The sequence below is a fragment of the Durio zibethinus genome, chromosome 27 (assembly GCF_047325235.1).
Source record: "Durio zibethinus cultivar Kanyao isolate XHJ-2024 chromosome 27, ASM4732523v1, whole genome shotgun sequence".
NCBI classification, from domain to species: Eukaryota; Viridiplantae; Streptophyta; class Magnoliopsida; order Malvales; family Malvaceae; genus Durio; species Durio zibethinus.
In genome coordinates, this window is record NC_143188.1 from 17273200 (window position 1) to 17291527 (window position 18328).

Sequence of the window (18328 nt, forward strand, 5' to 3'; positions counted from 1 at the left end):
CAAACTCTTGTAATCTCCATTAACATCCTGATCAGCGACTGCAACACCATCCACGAGAATAACACACAAGAAAGCAACCACAAAAAAAATAAAAATAAAAAGAGCAAAAACAAGCATCACCATCTAAAAGTTTAAGCAAAAGCTTACTCAGAATAGTGAAATTGTAATGTTAAACAATATGGAATTACATTTTTTTTTCCTAAAAAACTACGAATATTTTTCAAACTTTTCGAATTTTTCTTCCTTTTCTTCTTCCTTTTCGTTTTTATTTGCTGGTTAGCTTGTCAAAAAATAAAGAAAGAGTTTATATTTAAAGGAATATCAATGTATAAATTTTACACCATAAAATAAATAAAATCACATCATCAATAAATAAATATTGATCTTTAAAATAAATATACAAAAATAATATTTTTTTAAAAATTTACTCATTAACGAAATAATATTATCTGATTTTATTGATAATATATTAAATTTATATATCAATAATACATCAAATATAAACTCATATGAAATTTATACTTAAAAGAGGGTTGGATTTGCATAAAAAATCAAACTAAATGGCTAAGCTTAAAGTGAGGGAGTAAAAATCGTCGCACCATTCACTAAAAATCGTTGCATCATTCACTCAAAAAAAGGAATTATATTATAAACCATTCAACTTGTTAACCGAATTTGTTCCCCCTTTCTTCAAAACAATCAAACAAACAATTACATTATTTTTCAGTACTCCCAATTTTGATTCTGTCATGAAAATGATAAAAAAAAAAACGTGGATTGTACATGTTAAATAAAGCATGCATGGTTTAGCTGGTTCAACCAAGCCAAAGCAATATCAACAATGGCAACATCCATCCCAAACAAATCTTCATCCAACGCTACCCGACCACCTCAGGCAGTAAAATTTGCCCGCAGGACATCAAGCGGTCGAGTTATGAGCTTATCCAGGGACGATGACATAGACATCTCCGGAGACCTATCAAACCAAAATGACTATATCAATTACACAGTTCTTATGCCACCAACACCTGATAACCAGCCAGGGTCAGAGCCCTCTTCAGACTCTAAACCTGAGGGGCAACAAGGCACATATGGGACATCTCGGTTCACCTCAGACTCACAACGTATGAGAAGTCGAGGAGGGGAAGAGGAAGGTGGCGTGAATGAGCCTGGAATGGGGGCAAAATTAGATAGAAGGATATCAGTAATGAAGTCAGCAGACAATAAGTCCATGTTGTTAAGGAGCCAGACGGGGGATTTTGATCATAATCGTTGGCTGTTTGAGTCAAAAGCAAGGTATGGGATTGGAAATGCGTTTTGGCAAGAGGATGATGGGGATCAATACGGAACAGATGGTGGAGTCACAATGTCGGATTTCATGGACAAGCCATGGAAGCCACTCACTAGGAAGGTTAAGGTTCCGCCTGGAATCCTTAGCCCTTACAGGTGCACAACCTGGACATCCATCTACATATTTAAAAACTGTTTCTGAATTGAATTTTATTGACAAATCAGTAGTATCGAAAATTCTATGTAATTTTCTTATGTTGAGTTATTGACTGGCCTAAAATTAAATTAAAAACTAAAAAAAAAGTTAAATAAGTGAAATAATATCTCATAGTAACTTTTTATTGGAGTAATGAGATCATAGTCATAATATTTTTATAAATTTAGAACTTTTAAATTTAACATAAAAAACCTTTTAATAATATAATTTATTGAAAGTATAGAGTTTACATAATATTGTAATATTTAGTATATTAATTGTTAAAATGACAATCTCTATATATAAAAAACAGGTTGTTGATAGTGATACGTTTGGTAGCTCTATTTCTTTTCCTTGCTTGGCGTTGGAGAAACCCAAATCCTGATGCAGTGTGGCTCTGGGGAATTTCCATTGTTTGTGAGTGTTGGTTTGCCTTTTCTTGGCTGCTAGACATCCTTCCCAAGCTCAATCCTATCAACCGAGCCACTGACCTTGCTGCCCTCCATGACAAGTTCGAGCAGCCTTCTCCCTCCAACCCAACTGGCCACTCGGACCTTCCTGGCGTCGACGTCTTCGTCTCTACCGCTGACCCTGAGAAGGAACCTCCCCTTGTGACTGCCAACACCATTTTATCCATCCTGTCTGCTAACTATCCTGTGGAAAAACTCTCTTGCTATATTTCAGATGATGGTGGTGCCATACTCACATTTGAGGCCATGGCCGAGGCAGTTCGTTTTGCTGAGGTTGATTGTTTACAACTTTTATGTCACCTTTTTTCCAACGGTGAAACCTTTTTATGTCTGTTTTTAATTTGATCAGTTGCTTAATGGATTTTTTTTTGTCTAAATTATATACAAGCAGGTGTGGGTGCCATTTTGCCGAAAACATGACATTGAACCGAGGAATCCAGACAGCTACTTCAACTTGAAAACTGATCCAACCAAGAATAAGAAACGGCCTGATTTCGTGAAGGATCGTCGCTGGATCAAGAGAGAGTACGATGAGTTCAAGGTAAGGATCAATGGTCTCCCTGAGGTAATACGTAAACGGAGTGAAATGTACAACTCAAGGGAGGCAACGAAGGAGAAAAGGCTTGCCAAAGAGAAGAATGGTGGCTCACTGCCACCAGATTTCAAGGTCGAGAAGGCCACCTGGATGGCCGATGGAACGCACTGGCCTGGGACATGGTTCAATCCAATTGCTGACCATTCCAAGGGAGACCATGCTGGAATCTTGCAGGTAATCACTCAGAATAAAATTTTTTCCCTGAAATTTTGTGGTTCCTTTTTTTTTTTCAATCAAACTAATGAAACCCAGTTTTGAGAAAACATTTCTTTTTTGAGGATTATTGAATTTTGAACTATATCAACCTGAATTCTGGAATTTGTCATAGGTGATGAGTAAAGTCCCAGATTATGAACTAGTGATGGGTCACCCGGATGAGAAAAAGTTAGACTTCACAGGGGTAGACATCAGGATACCAATGTTCTCGTACGTTTCAAGAGAGAAGCGGCCAGGTTTTGACCACAACAAGAAGGCTGGAGCCATGAATGGATTGGTTAGAGCTTCAGCAATATTGTCCAATGGACCATTTATCCTGAATTTGGATTGTGACCATTACATATATAATTCTCTAGCCATTAAGGAAGGAATGTGCTTCATGATGGATCGTGGCGGTGACCGTATTTGTTACATTCAGTTTCCACAGAGATTTGAAGGGATTGATCCATCAGACCGATATGCAAATCATAACACTGTCTTCTTTGATGGTAATGTTCAGAATTTTTATCTGTTATTCTTATCCTTTTCTTGCTGTACAGAAAAATAGAAGACATTATATAGTTTAATACTTTGTCTTGTCCTCTTTAAACTTATGATTACTCAATTTAGTGTTCTTCTTACTGAAATTTGACATTGTTTTGGTCACAACAGGAAGCATGAGAGCGCTTGATGGTCTTCAAGGCCCGGTGTATGTAGGAACTGGGTGCATGTTCCGACGTTATGCACTCTATGGATTCCACCCACCAAGGGCAAATGAGTATTTAGGCATGTTTGGGCAAATCAAGGCTCCAGCTCCAAGTGTTCCAAATAAGCCACAGTCTGAAGAAGATGAATCGCAGCTCTTAAATGTGCATCCTGACCTGGACCTTCCACGGAAGTTTGGTAATTCAACCATGTTCATAGAAAGCATAGCCGTGGCTGAGTTCCAAGGACGTCCCCTTGCTGATCATGCTTCCGTGAAGAATGGTCGACCTCCAGGTGCATTGCTCGCTCCACGCCCACCACTTGATGCACCTACTGTCGCTGAGGCAGTTGCTGTCATTTCCTGCTGGTACGCCCGTGCTCTCTTGATTCTGCATATGTACTTCGTATGAAAGCTTGAAAACATTTTTCCTTCATTTTCATAGAAGAAAGTTATATAATTGTTTACATTGTAATCAGGTATGAAGATAAGACCGAATGGGGAGAGAAAGTAGGTTGGATTTATGGCTCTGTGACAGAGGATGTGGTGACAGGCTACAGGATGCACAATCGTGGATGGCGGTCTATATACTGTGTTACAAAGCGTGATGCATTTAGAGGAACTGCGCCAATCAACCTCACTGACCGCCTTCACCAGGTCCTGAGATGGGCTACTGGTTCAGTGGAAATCTTCTTCTCTAGAAACAATCCTTTGCTTGCAACTCGGCGCCTCAAGTTCCTACAACGCATTGCATATCTTAATGTTGGCTTCTATCCATTCACCTCTATCTTCTTGGTTGTTTACTGCTTCCTCCCAGCTCTTTCTCTCTTCTCAGGGCAGTTCATTGTCCAGGGCCTAAATGTAGCATTCCTTTTTTACCTACTCATCATCACTTTAACACTCACCCTCATTTCCCTTCTAGAAGTGAAGTGGTCTGGCATTGGCCTTGAGGAGTGGTGGCGGAATGAACAATTCTGGGTCATTGGTGGCACAAGTGCCCACCTGGTGGCTGTCATCCAGGGTCTCCTAAAAGTAGTAGCTGGCATTGAGATCTCTTTCACGTTAACCTCAAAATCAGCCGGCGAAGATGAGGATGACATTTATGCCGATCTTTATCTTGTCAAATGGACCAGCCTCTTCATAATGCCACTGACGATCATAATTGTTAACCTCGTGGCAGTAGTGATTGGGTTCTCAAGAACTATATACAGTGTCATACCACAGTGGAATAAACTGTTCGGAGGGCTATTCTTCAGCTTTTGGGTGTTATGCCACATGTACCCTTTTGCCAAGGGATTGATGGGGAGAAGAGGAAGGGTGCCCACAATCGTATATGTTTGGTCAGGTCTTGTGTCAATTACTGTATCTTTGCTTTGGATATCAATCAGTCCTCCAGATGGAAATACTAGCAGCTCTGCTGGTGGTGGAAGTGTTCAAGTATAAGGACTGAAAACTTTCTGGATTTGTCACATGTAACCTTAGCAAATATAATTGCTTGGAAGATGCACTTGAGAACCAGCAGGCATCAACCATTCAAGTATGGAACAAGATTTCCCCTGCTGCTCAAGTTAGTAGAATCCTGGGAGAAAACATCTGAGAAGTGAAAATTACCCTGCCTTGTTTGTTCATATCTTTCTTTTTTTTCTACCAAAAGAATGTACATGATAACTGACTATATTTTTGCACATAGAAGCTTAGTAGGAAATACTATATAGTTTTGTATGTGAAGGACAAAGAATACCAGTGTATTTCACATTGTAAAGGAAATTAGCATCTACAGTTACAGATTGCTTGATATGGAAATTCATCGTAGCAGAAATTCACGCATTCGAACCGGTCTCTTGACAGCATTTGTGAAACCCTGCATGCACAAGAAAAGCCAAAACAAAACAGTACATCATCTAGTCCTCAGATAGCCCTGCAAGAGCATGAAACTCTGGAAATTGAGGACCATCAGGCATCAACCATTCCAAATATAGTTGGAGCTTTATACATCTTAAATTGCAAGAACCAAAATTTAAAATGTATCAAGTATTTAGTTGGGAACTGGCAACGAAATTTTTGGTATATTGAAGGTTGAGAAGTCAAGTCAGTAGAATTCATACATAGTATTATACATTTGGCACTGCCACATATATCCCACATTGGAGAGACTCTGTAAGAACAGGAGCAAGGGATTTTAAACGAGGTCAGAAACTTGGTAGGTTATTTTAACTTGTAGTTCATTTAATAGCAGTTAAATTAACTTTCCAATGCCTTTTATTTATTGAAAAAATTAAAAAAAAAAGCTTGTGAATTTTTCACCTTGTGGCAAGTCACTTAATGTACGATAAAGAATAACAGGAGACTTAGCTTACAGATGAGAAGCTAAGAAGAAAAGAGCAAAAAGAAAGCCGGGAGAAGAGTGAAAATTGACTTGAAACATTCTGCTATATGCCTACATGCTTATAGCCCTGAAATTGTTGATGAAAAGGTAGAAACATAATGTCGTTAACCAAAGGAAAAATGGGAATGCAACACAAGACTTTGTAAATCAACCCATTCAGCGTAATCAGTGAGTTAGCGACCCTATCATTTTAATGCAACATTCATGACATGACCACTCAACCAGGTATTCTACCAGTCATTAACTCATTATGTACATAGTATAAAGATGCGCATAATTTACCTCTTGATTTTGATAAAAGGAAGCTCAATGATGAGGAAATTACCTCATTAAATTTATATAACACAGGGCGCAAATCTCTTTCCAATGTCACTTCCTTCACTGCAGCAATTTCAGAATCCTGAGAACCTTTGCTGGTTGGATTTCTAAACCTGGATTATAATTAACAGAAATTATCAGCAAATGAAAAAGATATATACAGGCTGTAATTAATGATTCTGGTATGATCTACTTATTATTTTTATAAACCAGATGAGGTTTCCTCATCAACTGGAACTGAACCTACATTTGCAGCAGTTATGACATGACCAAAGGAAATATAATTGATTACTCTACAAGCACAAAATGCCGACATAATAGTCCTATACTGACACCAACAGCTATATACAACTGCACGCAAAGGGAGGGGGAGAAAACAGATAAAGAAACCAGGGAATTTGCTGAGAGTTTAGAAACAGTGTCTGAAGCAGAAATGTAAAGGGTGATATAGAGATCAACAAGAGTAACCTTCAAATAGATGTTGACTTCTGCTTAACACCAATACTCAATCATCTAGAAAATAAATGCTTGGAAGTCTAATGGCATTAAAGGATGGGTCATATTTCATAAGGAACCAAACATAGCAAAGAAATAGCAATAATATGAAGTTCAAATAAATTGGACGAATTATCACTCACATGAGCCAGGTTTTTATTCTCAAACTTTTACCAAGTTAAACATAGCAATAACGAAAAGAATAAAGGAATAGCATATTATAAATGAAAATTAAAAGAATAAACAAAGTGATCACCTTTCAAAAAAATTGAAACCACTAGTTGGCTTCCTGGTATCTGCAGTGGATTTTTGCTTTGCCCCAGCAGTGGCACTTCTGCTAGAAACCAAAGATGATGAAATCGTAGAGGTACTTGAATTACCTTGCCTTGTATTGGATATATTCTTCACATTTTCGTAGTTCTTTGTGCCTGCACCTGCATTCTCACCGATCATTTTAGCAGATTTTGCTCCACTAGCTTCTTTCCCAATGAAGTCCTGGTCTCCATTGCTGCATTTATCACTTCTATGCACAGATTTTCCAGTGCTTACTTGCAAAATCTTTTGCTTCTCGACCTGAAATCAGAATAAATTGTGAAAACATTTGCAACTCACAACACAATATAACAATTACTTTTCTAATTAAATTTCCTTTCAAAAATAAAAAGGAAAAAGAAGTTGAAGACTATAACATGCCACTCACCTGACAAAAGATAATTTGAGCAAAGGAAAAACATGAAGTTAAACAAAAAGTTTATACTAATAGCTAAAAGCTCAAAACCTATCCGAGTATAAAAAAAAATATTTAAAAGAACAACTTAAAATGCAAGGGAATAATGGACTTTTTTCTAAACTATAAATTGACCAATTCTACACTTCTTGCCGTGGTTTTAAAAGAAGCAAAATTGTAACTAAGGCAGGTCTAGAATGGAAGTAGGGAACTGGAAAAATGCAACCAAATGCTCAAAATTTTAAGTCAGTGAAAAATGGCACCAAAGACTGGTTCCAACACATAAAATATCATTATGAATTGCGGAAGTTTGCATGCCACTGAAATAGTAAAATTTGATCTTCTTTACTTCTTAACTCATTTATTATGTGCAAGTCCATAATTTTTCTCATTGTAACAGAGAGTTTAGAGCAGGGAGCCTCGCCAAAAAAAAACAAAGCTTCAAAGTTGTCAAAACTGCAACATCAGTATTCTGTCAAATGGCTGTCTTTACAACACATTCATGTTTCATTAGCCTGATTAGGAAAAATAAATATACTGAAACATGTCCATCCTATATAGAACATCAAAATTTTAAGATATTAAATAAAATCTTACAACAATTTAAGGAAAAGATTTGGCAACAGCACTGAGAACTTCAGGGACATGCATGACACCAAAATAACAAAACAATATTTTTTTTTTATATATGTACCCTAATTTTGTTGCTTCTTTCGGAATGAATTTCTTGTTACATGCCCTAAACATCTCACCAAGAATAGAACCGAAAAAGTTACCCTCTAGCTCAATTATTTGAGGATCACACTCCTTATTTAGCTAAGGCAATCTCAAAAATTGGCAAACATAAATTTCTGGGATTATCTAAAGTAATATAAAATATTACTGAGATTAAAAGAGATAGTAAATTGTTACAATCTAATGAGAACTAAAGTAGTCTATTACAATTTTCTTTCCTTAAAGCCAACTTTATCACCAATAACAGCCATCAAGCTATATGCCAACAAAAGATAGGCATCAGTGAACAATCAAATACCAAATCTTAATAATAGAGCAGACAAATATACAGCAGACTATCAAGAAACTACATTACATACCTCATGCAATAAAACCTGCTTCATAGCTAAGGCAAGTACATGATGATCTGATCTGTAGTCCTGCTTATGTCAGAAAGATAGATATTCAATAGGAATCATGAAATAATGAATAAATTACTTGCAATTAAACATAAAGCACAACTTGAAACCTTGTATGAAATAAACTCGCCGATGGGGGGTTCAAAAGAGAGCACTGAGGCATCTAAAACTTCTTTATGTCCCAGGTTACTGGACAGAGAATCAGACTTCATGTTCTTATAGGTTATAGAATAGGACACCATCACATTAACCAATTGAGCCAAACTATTCTTCTCAGTTTCTGATAATAAGTGCAACGCCACCTGTTGAAGCCACATGAGAAGCCACAGATATGAGAAGATGGAAGAACTGCTATGTTTTTTTAATAAGAGAACAGAATTAAAAAGAGACATGCAACCAGAGAGAGGAGAGGGTGAACAACAACAGTAACAGTAGGCACCTATGTCCTGATTAATGCATGCCAATTAATATCAATCAAGTCAATATAAACAATTAATAGTGTCAGTAGTATGTATCTGTACGTATAAGAGTTGCCTCAAGCATTATGAGCACAGCTAGAAACACATAGTAAACAACCAAAAGACTAAATAATGGCTACCTTTCAGAAACCTTGACTCAATAGCTCATAACTAGCACAAGGAGCTTACCATCTAAGGAAAAAATATGGCAACATTGTTCATAACATCATTCCTTGTGATCAGATATACCTTTCCTCATCTACACTCTCAGAGTTAATGAAGGCCATAAATTAATTCCTTCTTTGAAGGTTGATATACTAAATATGACAAAACCATTGATAAACTTAAGGGGCCAAAAATTACTTAGGACTCTTAATGATCTTTTGTTAGACATACATTATTGTTTTGCTCAAAACAAATAAAACTTGCATGGGAATTGTATACTCAACCTTGGGGATGATACCTTTCCAAAAGCCTACACCTATTTGATTGCAACTAGCCCTGCCCAAAGATTAGCTTCTTGCTTACCTGGCAAGCAATACTCCTTCTAAGCACTCTTTAATAACAGTGGGAACTTAAAATTTAATAATCTTTAAATGCTACTTCAACTCAAAGTATGAGTCAAGCTCCAATGTACATAATTATTAAAGTTCCAAACGAGATGCAGTTTAGTATTTATACTGTTTCCTTATAACTCAGGTGCAAGATTCATGTGCAGAGTATCATTGATCATAAATGTGCAAACTATTTTCCCAGTGTTCAATGAAAAGTAGTCTCCAACTAACAAATAATGGCTCAGCTAACCCATTAAAAGGAATAAAAATATATCAAATGCAAGTGATAAACATGTTTTGAAGTAAAAAAAAAAAGACATAAACCATAGGATGCTTTATGTTTGCATGCTTCAAGGACTTGATAAATATACACGAAACCGAAAGAAAGAAATTGAAGCCAAAAAAGGTAAAAATAAGAATTAAATCAATTTAAATCAATTACCGGTCTCAAGTTTGGTGGTGACAAGATATGCAACAAGGGAGAAATCAAGTCCTCTATACAAGACTTTGTCGATAAATGTCTTGAAATGTACGGTGGAATTTTCTGGTGCCAAGACCTTAGAATATCTGCCTTCTCCATTAGCATTGTCCGGTATCTGAAGAATTGTACCCAGTATAAAACTATGAGACTGTTAGTTCTCCATGTTTGACATTGAGCTCTACAGAACTCAGGCATGGAGTAGAGTTTACCTTTGATATGACTTTGGCCACTCAATAGTTGGCTTTTGGACTTGGGCAACTATCCGATGCAAAGTAATTGCGACAGAAGGCTGATAAACTGCAGTGAAAGATAAAATCAGATGAGTGTTTAGAAGAAGATAACATCAAAATGGTGAATAAACATTGCAGGAAGTCGAAGGTAGGTACTGCATATATTGACCTTGAAGGGGCATTTGCTGTGTCCGTATAACATAGTGTTGCATCAGATCAGAGATGCCAAGAGAATTTAAGCATTTGACCTTCAAATAACCAGAGTATATGGTAAAGATTTCATCGTAAAAACAGAACAAGGTGGTGCACAAAATTGTATAGCCATATGAATAGGCCAACTACAAATAAAGGTGAGCAAGCCTTACTGTCTTTTGCATCACAGGATCATGATACTGGAGTTGCAAAAGATTTTCATGGATCCCATCCAAAATTACATCATAATCACCACTGCATAGTCATTGATAACTTAAACTTAGAGGCAATAGATTCAAAACAACAAAAAAAAAAAAGGCATTCTCATCCACTCAAGGATCAGATCACACCATTTGGAGGCAAAAAGGAAATAAAAAATAATAAAACCTAAAAAGAATTGTAATACAAGACATCCAGAGGCTTCTAATACTTACCGGTTGGATATGAGGGAGTGTAGAAAGTCAAATTCACCATAGCCACTTCCAGAGCTGCTATTAGATTTTCTGTCCTGCTTCATTTTTCTTTTTTGAAAAATCTGGAGGACAGCATCCTCAAATATAAAAATGCTTGGAAGGATAATCAACCAAAACAATTTCAAAGGAATTCACTACCATACCTCTTTCCATATATCAAAAGCACTTTTTGAGATATCCTTTCGGCCAACCACTTGTGAACTGATCTCCATCTGGAAAGAGCAAACCATGCTTATCATTACTCAATTGACCAAAATAAATATGCCCATCTTTTAAAATTTTGAAAATTGAAAAAGAAGAAAATGAATTAGAATAAAAAAAATAGCTGCAATCATTTACTGTTGAAAGAATAGAATAAGGGAAGAAGAGAGCAGTCAATCAAAAAAAAAGTTGTAAGTTCCTTTTCACAATTGATTAAACCCCTAATACAACCAATTAGATTGAACCCAAAAAAGCAGTTAAAAAATCTTATCTAAACTACTTGAGGGGTTAAGGTTATCAAGCAAGCTTGCACAGGGAAGAGATAACACATTTTCATTCATCTAACAATATATACATAAAAATATATATAAATATTTGCAGCAAAGCTATAGTGGTATATCTTCAAATGCTTTTGTAACTACATTAATCGATTAGCTTCGTCTTACAGATCTCAACGGATTGAAATTCTAGAATTAGATGAAGACAGGGTCAATGAATACCTCTGAACCTCCTTTAAAACAAATTTGATGGGTAGAAAATTATTCAATTTTGGCCTCGATTACACCTTTTAACACACTTACCAGGCATCAAATTACACTTGAAACTAAAACATTGTGAATTGGTACAGCAGAAAAATCCATTTTCTTAATTCTTCTGATAAGGAAAGTCTAAAGGATAATTCTATCTTAGCAGGCAGCATCTTTCACCAAATCTTAAACCTTTAACCTTTTTTTGAAATTACTAAGATTAGCCAAACCCCTCCCTGTTACCGTGCTACATTTCATAATGAATGTAGTCAAAACCATCAGTGACATAAAGGTCCTACCACATTGAGGGCTTCCTTCTTCTTGTTGAGAAACTGGAGGGTATTCAAGCATGACCTTATATCACATTCTGTAAAAATTTAACAAAAAGGAATGAATATAAGTACAATGAAAAAAGGGCAGGAAGAAGTACAACTAAAATAGTTCGTATTGAGGACCAAATATAAACGATCATATTGTAAGAGGGATTAGACTACAAAAAACAAGGACCCAGATAGAACCAACATAAACAAGAGAACAAGCAATTTAGAGCTAAAGAAGCTTTAGTAATAAGATGAATTTCATGACTGGTGGAACTAAATAAACAACCTGTCAATAACAGACATCAAAACTCACCAGTGAACTCCGCTAGTGCAGTAAGAGCAATGGAACTTGTTTTCATTCCCTCCTTGCTACAAATATACTTGAGCCTGTGAATAAACATTATTAGAAAATCAGGTTAACAAATTCATTTTTCTTACTCGTTACAAATATATTTTGCACCCCACTGTCAAGTTGCATTGGAAATTAAAAATAGCCAATACAATTATGTTAACATGTTTTATGGACAGCTATGTAATTGTTGGATATGAGAACATCAGAAGCAACTTGAAGCATTACAACTAATAATATTGCAGATGAATCACCTGCTTACTATGCGACTCACTGTTGGCTGGACAAATATATGAACCCTGTAAAAAATATTTGGTATCGTCAGGATTAGTTGCATGCACCTCAAAACTCCACTGATGAAGGCAAAAAGGGGAAACTTCCATGGCATATTACACATACTTGGAAAGAGAGTTTGTGTAAAACCACTAACAAGAACAATGCAAAACAAAAAAGCATAAGCAACCAAGACTAATTCATCTAAAAGCTGGTATCACAATCACTAGTATTACCATTAAACAAGAAGAAAAAAAGGGAAAAAGAGATTGTGGAAAGAGACTCGTCATATAAATTCAGGCAAAAGAAATAAAGAACATAGTAACACTTGCCCAGTAATCATTCAAATAACCAATACCATCAACACCAATTTGAAATCACCAACACTTTATTACTGTTGACAGCAAAAAGAACTTACTTTGCTACCTGACGCAATGGTCTTAAGGCAGGTGCATAGAGATCATTACATATGCAAATCACCTACATAGATGGCCCACAAATTTAGTGACAACTACCGAAAATATTTTTGAATAGATCACATTTGACATATCAAACTCACAGGTCTTGATAGGGATGTAATTTTACGTCCCTTTTTGTTAGCATTATTTTCCTTCCCAGAATCAGACTTCTTTTCAGCAGACACCTGAATTTAGTAATTGTATAATTGATACACTGTACAGAAAAAACTATAAAGCTAAAATAAATGACATATCCAAATTTGAATCCTTAATGCAGAAGTCAGGGAGACACAAAGGTAACTCAAACTACAGATAACCATAGAATACTTATAAAGCAGCAAAGCAGCTAATCACCACCTCAAAAGAGTAATAAAATTAAGTAAAACTTATGACTAGCTATGTCGTTGACCAAGATTAGATAACCACCAACCCATTTCCTTGTAAGTTGTGTAAAATTTTGGTTACAAATGTGCTAAAGGCTAATAGAATTAGAGTGATATACTTGTAACACACTAATTTAAGCAAAGATTATCCTATAGCCGGTGCTAATTTAGACAGCACTAACAAAGTTTACACGTTTGGAAATTCTTAAGAGAGAATATTTTGGCATTTTCTTTTGAGTGACTGAAAGTAAGTTTTATAAATTGATTGAAGGTAAGCTTTCTTCCTCCCCACAACGTTCTAATGTTCCAACCACCGTGCAGAAAACAAAATAAAACACCAAAATCCTCACTGAAAGAGGGAATGCAAAGTAAAGTAGATAGGGAAGATTATTTGAGTATGTTCTGGTGACTAGATGCATGATCCAAATGTGCTTCACAAAACCACAGGACATCAACAATGGGAACCATGTCATACCATCTTCAAGATAACCTCCACAGCACCCTTCCCATCACCAAGAGCTCCATCTATTTCATCAATAACCTACAAACAACTCAACTCAACAAGCTTTTGTTTGGGCCCATTTTGCATAAAAAAAGGTTGTGAGACTTTAAACAAAAATAATATAATTAATAACCAACCAAACATTTGGGTCTCGCGTCAGCCATGACAGAGTTCATCTGAACCACATCAAGGATTTTAGCTTCAATTGTTGATGATGACCGATCATCGCTAGCATTAACCTACACAGAACTCTTATCAAATACTTCAAAAGATTTGTGCAGAAGTTTGAGCTGGTACAGAAGTAAAGCTCCAAAACGCAGATTCTAAAATAAATAAAGTTATGTCCTAAACATATGCAAAAAGTAAAAGAATCAGGTAAAAATAACAAGATAGACCTATCAATTATAAAATCATTTTTAGCCAATTAAATTCACAAAAATACTTCCTCTATGCCAAAGCAAATCATATTGAATGCACAGTAACAGACAGACAAATCAGAAACTGTGCAATGCAACGGTTGAAGGCAAAGATATTGTAGCTAATAGCCTGCAATTCTGATGAATCTATGGGATCTTGCATGAGTAAAACGTAAACACAAAAGACCTCCACAACACGGTATCCACAATGCTGTGCAGCTACATGCGCTAGCGTGGTCTTTCCAAGCCCTGGGGGACCACAAAGTAAAAGAATCTGCAATCACAATTAGATTCAATTAATGAAGGATTTCAAACTTAAAAGTTGATGATGAAGAGCACTAAAAGTAAAAGATTCTGAAGCAAATTTCAAACAATTTCTAATCTACTAGAAATGCATTTGCTTGTATTTTTTATGTCATCAACCAAGTGAAACGCATAAGATTTGTCAACTAGTAGCTAGAGATCTTAGACAGTTATCTTAAACCTATCCTTCACAACTTATTTAAGTGCACCAAACAAGATAAGCAATGGATGAGGCATTCATAGTAAAAATCATATTGCATAAGCAATGATTTGCATATTAACATATCAAAAACATTCAAAATTAAATATCTACTAAGTTGAAAGACTAGAATTTTTTTTCAACTGACATCAAGAGACATTAAGGACAATAGACAGCAAACTAGACCAGAGTTACCAGGAACAGATCAATTTGCCTAGGATACATAAGAACAGTAAACTGCTCTTTGTAGAACGTGGTCAGATAGAGCAGTCTTCTCTGGTGATATTTCTAAGGTCCAATTTTGGGCCAAATTGAAATGATTTTCTAACTCCTCAACTTTCTGAAGGAAATGCATTAACAGAAAGGCATGCAATCTAACATGAGATACAAAGTAAAGCAGATGAATCAACCAAAACAAAATTCTCTCAAATATACCATTGCTTACCTTCTGTTCTGGTGGACCAGTGACCCTTGACTTTTTGTTCCACAAGTCCTGCATACCTTTTAAATTATTGGTCCCATGACCCACGTTATTAATGGGTCTGTAGCTTCCGTTACTCCATCTATGTCCTCTACTTTTTCTTGAAAAATTACAATCAAAAGATTTTTGATGTTGAGTAGAATGTCGTCTGAGAGCTGACAAAACCTCATCTGAGGTACTCCTAATTTCAGATCCAAAAACACAGGAATCCCATTGTTTTAACCACAATAGGACCTGCAGTAAGACCAGCATCAGAACTTGATGATCACTAATGATATAGCTCAGAAGAAAAAAAAAGGCTTGAAATTATTATCATCTTTCTGAACCATTTGTTTATGTACCTCACGATTTGTCTGTTCATCACTAAGAAGCTCAGTGAATGAACTTGGAGCATATTTGTCTACCCAAAGTTGTTCATGAACCATCGGTGTGTCAGGAAGAGTTATATCACTCAGATGTTCAGAACTTGCTTGCAAGGCCTTCAACACCCAATTAATGAATTGTCAGAAATATTACTTTCAAGGAAAAATTACAAGACCATAGGTAACCATCATTGATAGAGCCAAGGACTCAAATTCAATTTACTTAAGCACTATCGTATATTGAAGCGAAAGCTTCAAAACTATCTAGTCAATAATGTAACATTAAAAAATGTTATGATCAACCAAGAAATATTTTATAATTTCCTTTAGTTTTGACTTTTAAACTCAGCAGTGTCCTACAAGAATGTAAAATTCAATTTGTTTGTTGCAAGTCCCCCTCTTCATATTTAACTCATTAATTCTTCTTTCATTTGAAAGATTGTCAAAACAATATGATGGAAATATAAGGAAACAATTTAGAGTAGCAAACTGCGATTTGGTAAATATACGAACAAGTGGGCACAAATAAGTAAAACTAAACATTTTTAAATGAATTTATGCAACATTTATAGTATTTTTTTAAACAGTAAACATTAATTTGCACATGAAATTAGTCACCATGGTAATGTACCTTGGCAAAAGCCTGCTGTTCCACTCTTTGCAATAGAACATTGACTGGTTCAAAAATAAGGCCTGAAAAGAATTTAACCATTAATTCAACTTAAGGCATAAGTGATACATCAGTGCTTGCAAGGTATTCGAAGACTCAGATAAAACTTGAATTCAGCTTTGTTAAGTCAAGCTCGAATAGCTCGACATATTAAGCAAGCCGAGTTCAAGCTTCCTCATGTCTGGTTCAAATAGCTTACAATATATATGAATTCGAGTTCGAATTCAAATACAAATAATTAAACTTAAAGCCACACATGAGAATCAAATTCTTTTTTATTTGATAAATGAGCTTATTTGAATGAGTTCAAATAGCTCGACTTTTATTTTGAGTATAACTCGAACTTAAAATTTAAAACTTCCGAGGTTGAGTTAAGTTTCGAGCGACGAATTTTGAATCAAGCTCAAGCTTTTTAGACTCGGCTCCATTACAACGCTAATTCAACCAAAGAATAAGAACCACGTAACTATATTTAAGAGTTTTTCGAAATATCCTAAATTTCTTATGTCTTTAATCTTATTATCCCATCTTATGCACAATTACTAGAAAAATAAACTACATCTCCTATACCTAATTTTTCCTACCGTTAGATCGTTCTTTGAGATTTAATTTCTTGAATCCTTCATCTCTCTGCGCTCTACTAATTTTCGCATAAACTCTTTCACCACCGCTCGGAGCCGTGACGGGCAAGAAATCGCCGTCGATCGCCGACGCGTATCTGGACAAATATACCTCCTCATCCTTTTCAACTGCGGCCGCAACGTTAGTCTCCTGCGGCGCCGAGTACGGCAGCCAGTCTTCTTCCTCCTCCTCGATCTCATTTGTTTTGGTTCTCTTGTTTTCCTCGGCTGAGGGCTCAGTTTCGACGGATTCTCGAGGGCGCTTTGGACCTTCGATTTCGAGGTTTTCTGAGGGCGGTGATTTTGGAGGACAGGGATCACGGGGGGGAGAGTCTAGGTAGGGTTCTTCGTAAAAATGAGAGTTGGCTTCAAGTAATTCGAGCTCTTCTGGTAGCGGCATGTCCATGTCTATGTCCATTGGAAGGAACGAGGTGGCGGTGAGTCACAGTCGGTGAGAGGAGAAGAGAGAACGGAAATGAATTGGGAACTCCATTTTTTTTTTCTTTTCTTTTCTTAATTCGTTTTTTGGCGGGAAAGTGAAGGGAAAAGAAGCGCCAAGCAGACTACTTAATTTCGATTTCCGAAAATACCCTTTAGGCTTTATAATGGTTAACCGTCCGTGCTGCCCATTACTATTGATAAGTCTTTGGGCCTTAGAATTTTAAATTTCTAAATTGTCATTAAATAAAAATAATTTTTATAGTTTTAATTTATATCAAATTTATTTCCTTAGAATTTTAATCTAGAATAAATACCATTTGATTAAAAGTGTTTTTTTATTATGATCAGTTAAGTAAAAATTAATTTACTTAAAATTTCACAAAAACAAAAACCCCCTAAAGAAAAATTATTCATTATCATTTTAAAAAATTAAAAAAAAAATCTTCGATAATACTTTATTTCAACCATTAATAGCATAATTAGAGTTGAGAAACAAAATCAAGAAAACTAAAAGTTTATTTAAAATTGTATTGTTTTAATTGATTTTTTTATTTATTTTGGATTAAAATCGAATATTAAATATATATATTAAATTTAGATCAAATTTTAAATTGAGATAAAAAAATTAAAAAAACATTCTAATCGAATTATATATTTTTATTAATTTTTATATATTTTGTTATTTTTAATTAATTAAAAATAATTATTTTATATATAAATTTATTTAAATATATTAAAATTTTTATTAAAGTAATATATAAAAAATAAAAAAATTATAAATTTATAAATTAAATTAAATCAATAAAATTCTATTCAAATTAATTTTAAAAAATAAATTTAGATTCAAATTAAATTTTTAAAACTCATAACATTATATATTACCTGAAAAATCAAATCCACCCTTACTTGATTTAAACAGCGATCACT

General features: G+C 35.2%; 2 protein-coding genes across 2 annotated transcripts; one reads left to right on the top strand and one right to left on the bottom strand.

Moving 5' to 3' along the window:
• Positions 1–677: 677 nt before the first annotated feature.
• Positions 678–5278, top strand: LOC111279938 (cellulose synthase-like protein D1). Its single transcript, XM_022867010.2, has 6 exons — positions 678–1446; positions 1800–2229; positions 2348–2725; positions 2880–3255; positions 3419–3818; positions 3929–5278. Exons 1-6 carry the CDS (start codon positions 842–844, stop codon positions 4890–4892), a joined length of 3153 nt encoding a protein of 1050 aa, XP_022722745.1. The 5' UTR covers positions 678–841; the 3' UTR covers positions 4893–5278.
• Positions 5144–17451, bottom strand: CTF18 (P-loop containing nucleoside triphosphate hydrolases superfamily protein). The gene is made up of 23 exons (XM_022867015.2): positions 16925–17451; positions 16302–16363; positions 15650–15787; positions 15273–15542; positions 14513–14599; positions 14047–14148; positions 13883–13948; positions 13126–13209; positions 12985–13046; positions 12548–12592; positions 12258–12331; positions 11924–11991; positions 11040–11108; positions 10858–10958; positions 10597–10678; positions 10401–10479; positions 10211–10298; positions 9963–10116; positions 8619–8810; positions 8470–8529; positions 6905–7221; positions 6161–6266; positions 5144–5310 (listed from the first exon to the last, which is right to left on the bottom strand). The coding sequence occupies exons 1-23, from the start codon at positions 17376–17378 to the stop codon at positions 5254–5256; spliced, it is 2817 nt and encodes a 938-aa protein (XP_022722750.2). The 5' UTR covers positions 17379–17451; the 3' UTR covers positions 5144–5253.
• Between the last annotated feature and the right edge of the window lie 877 nt (positions 17452–18328).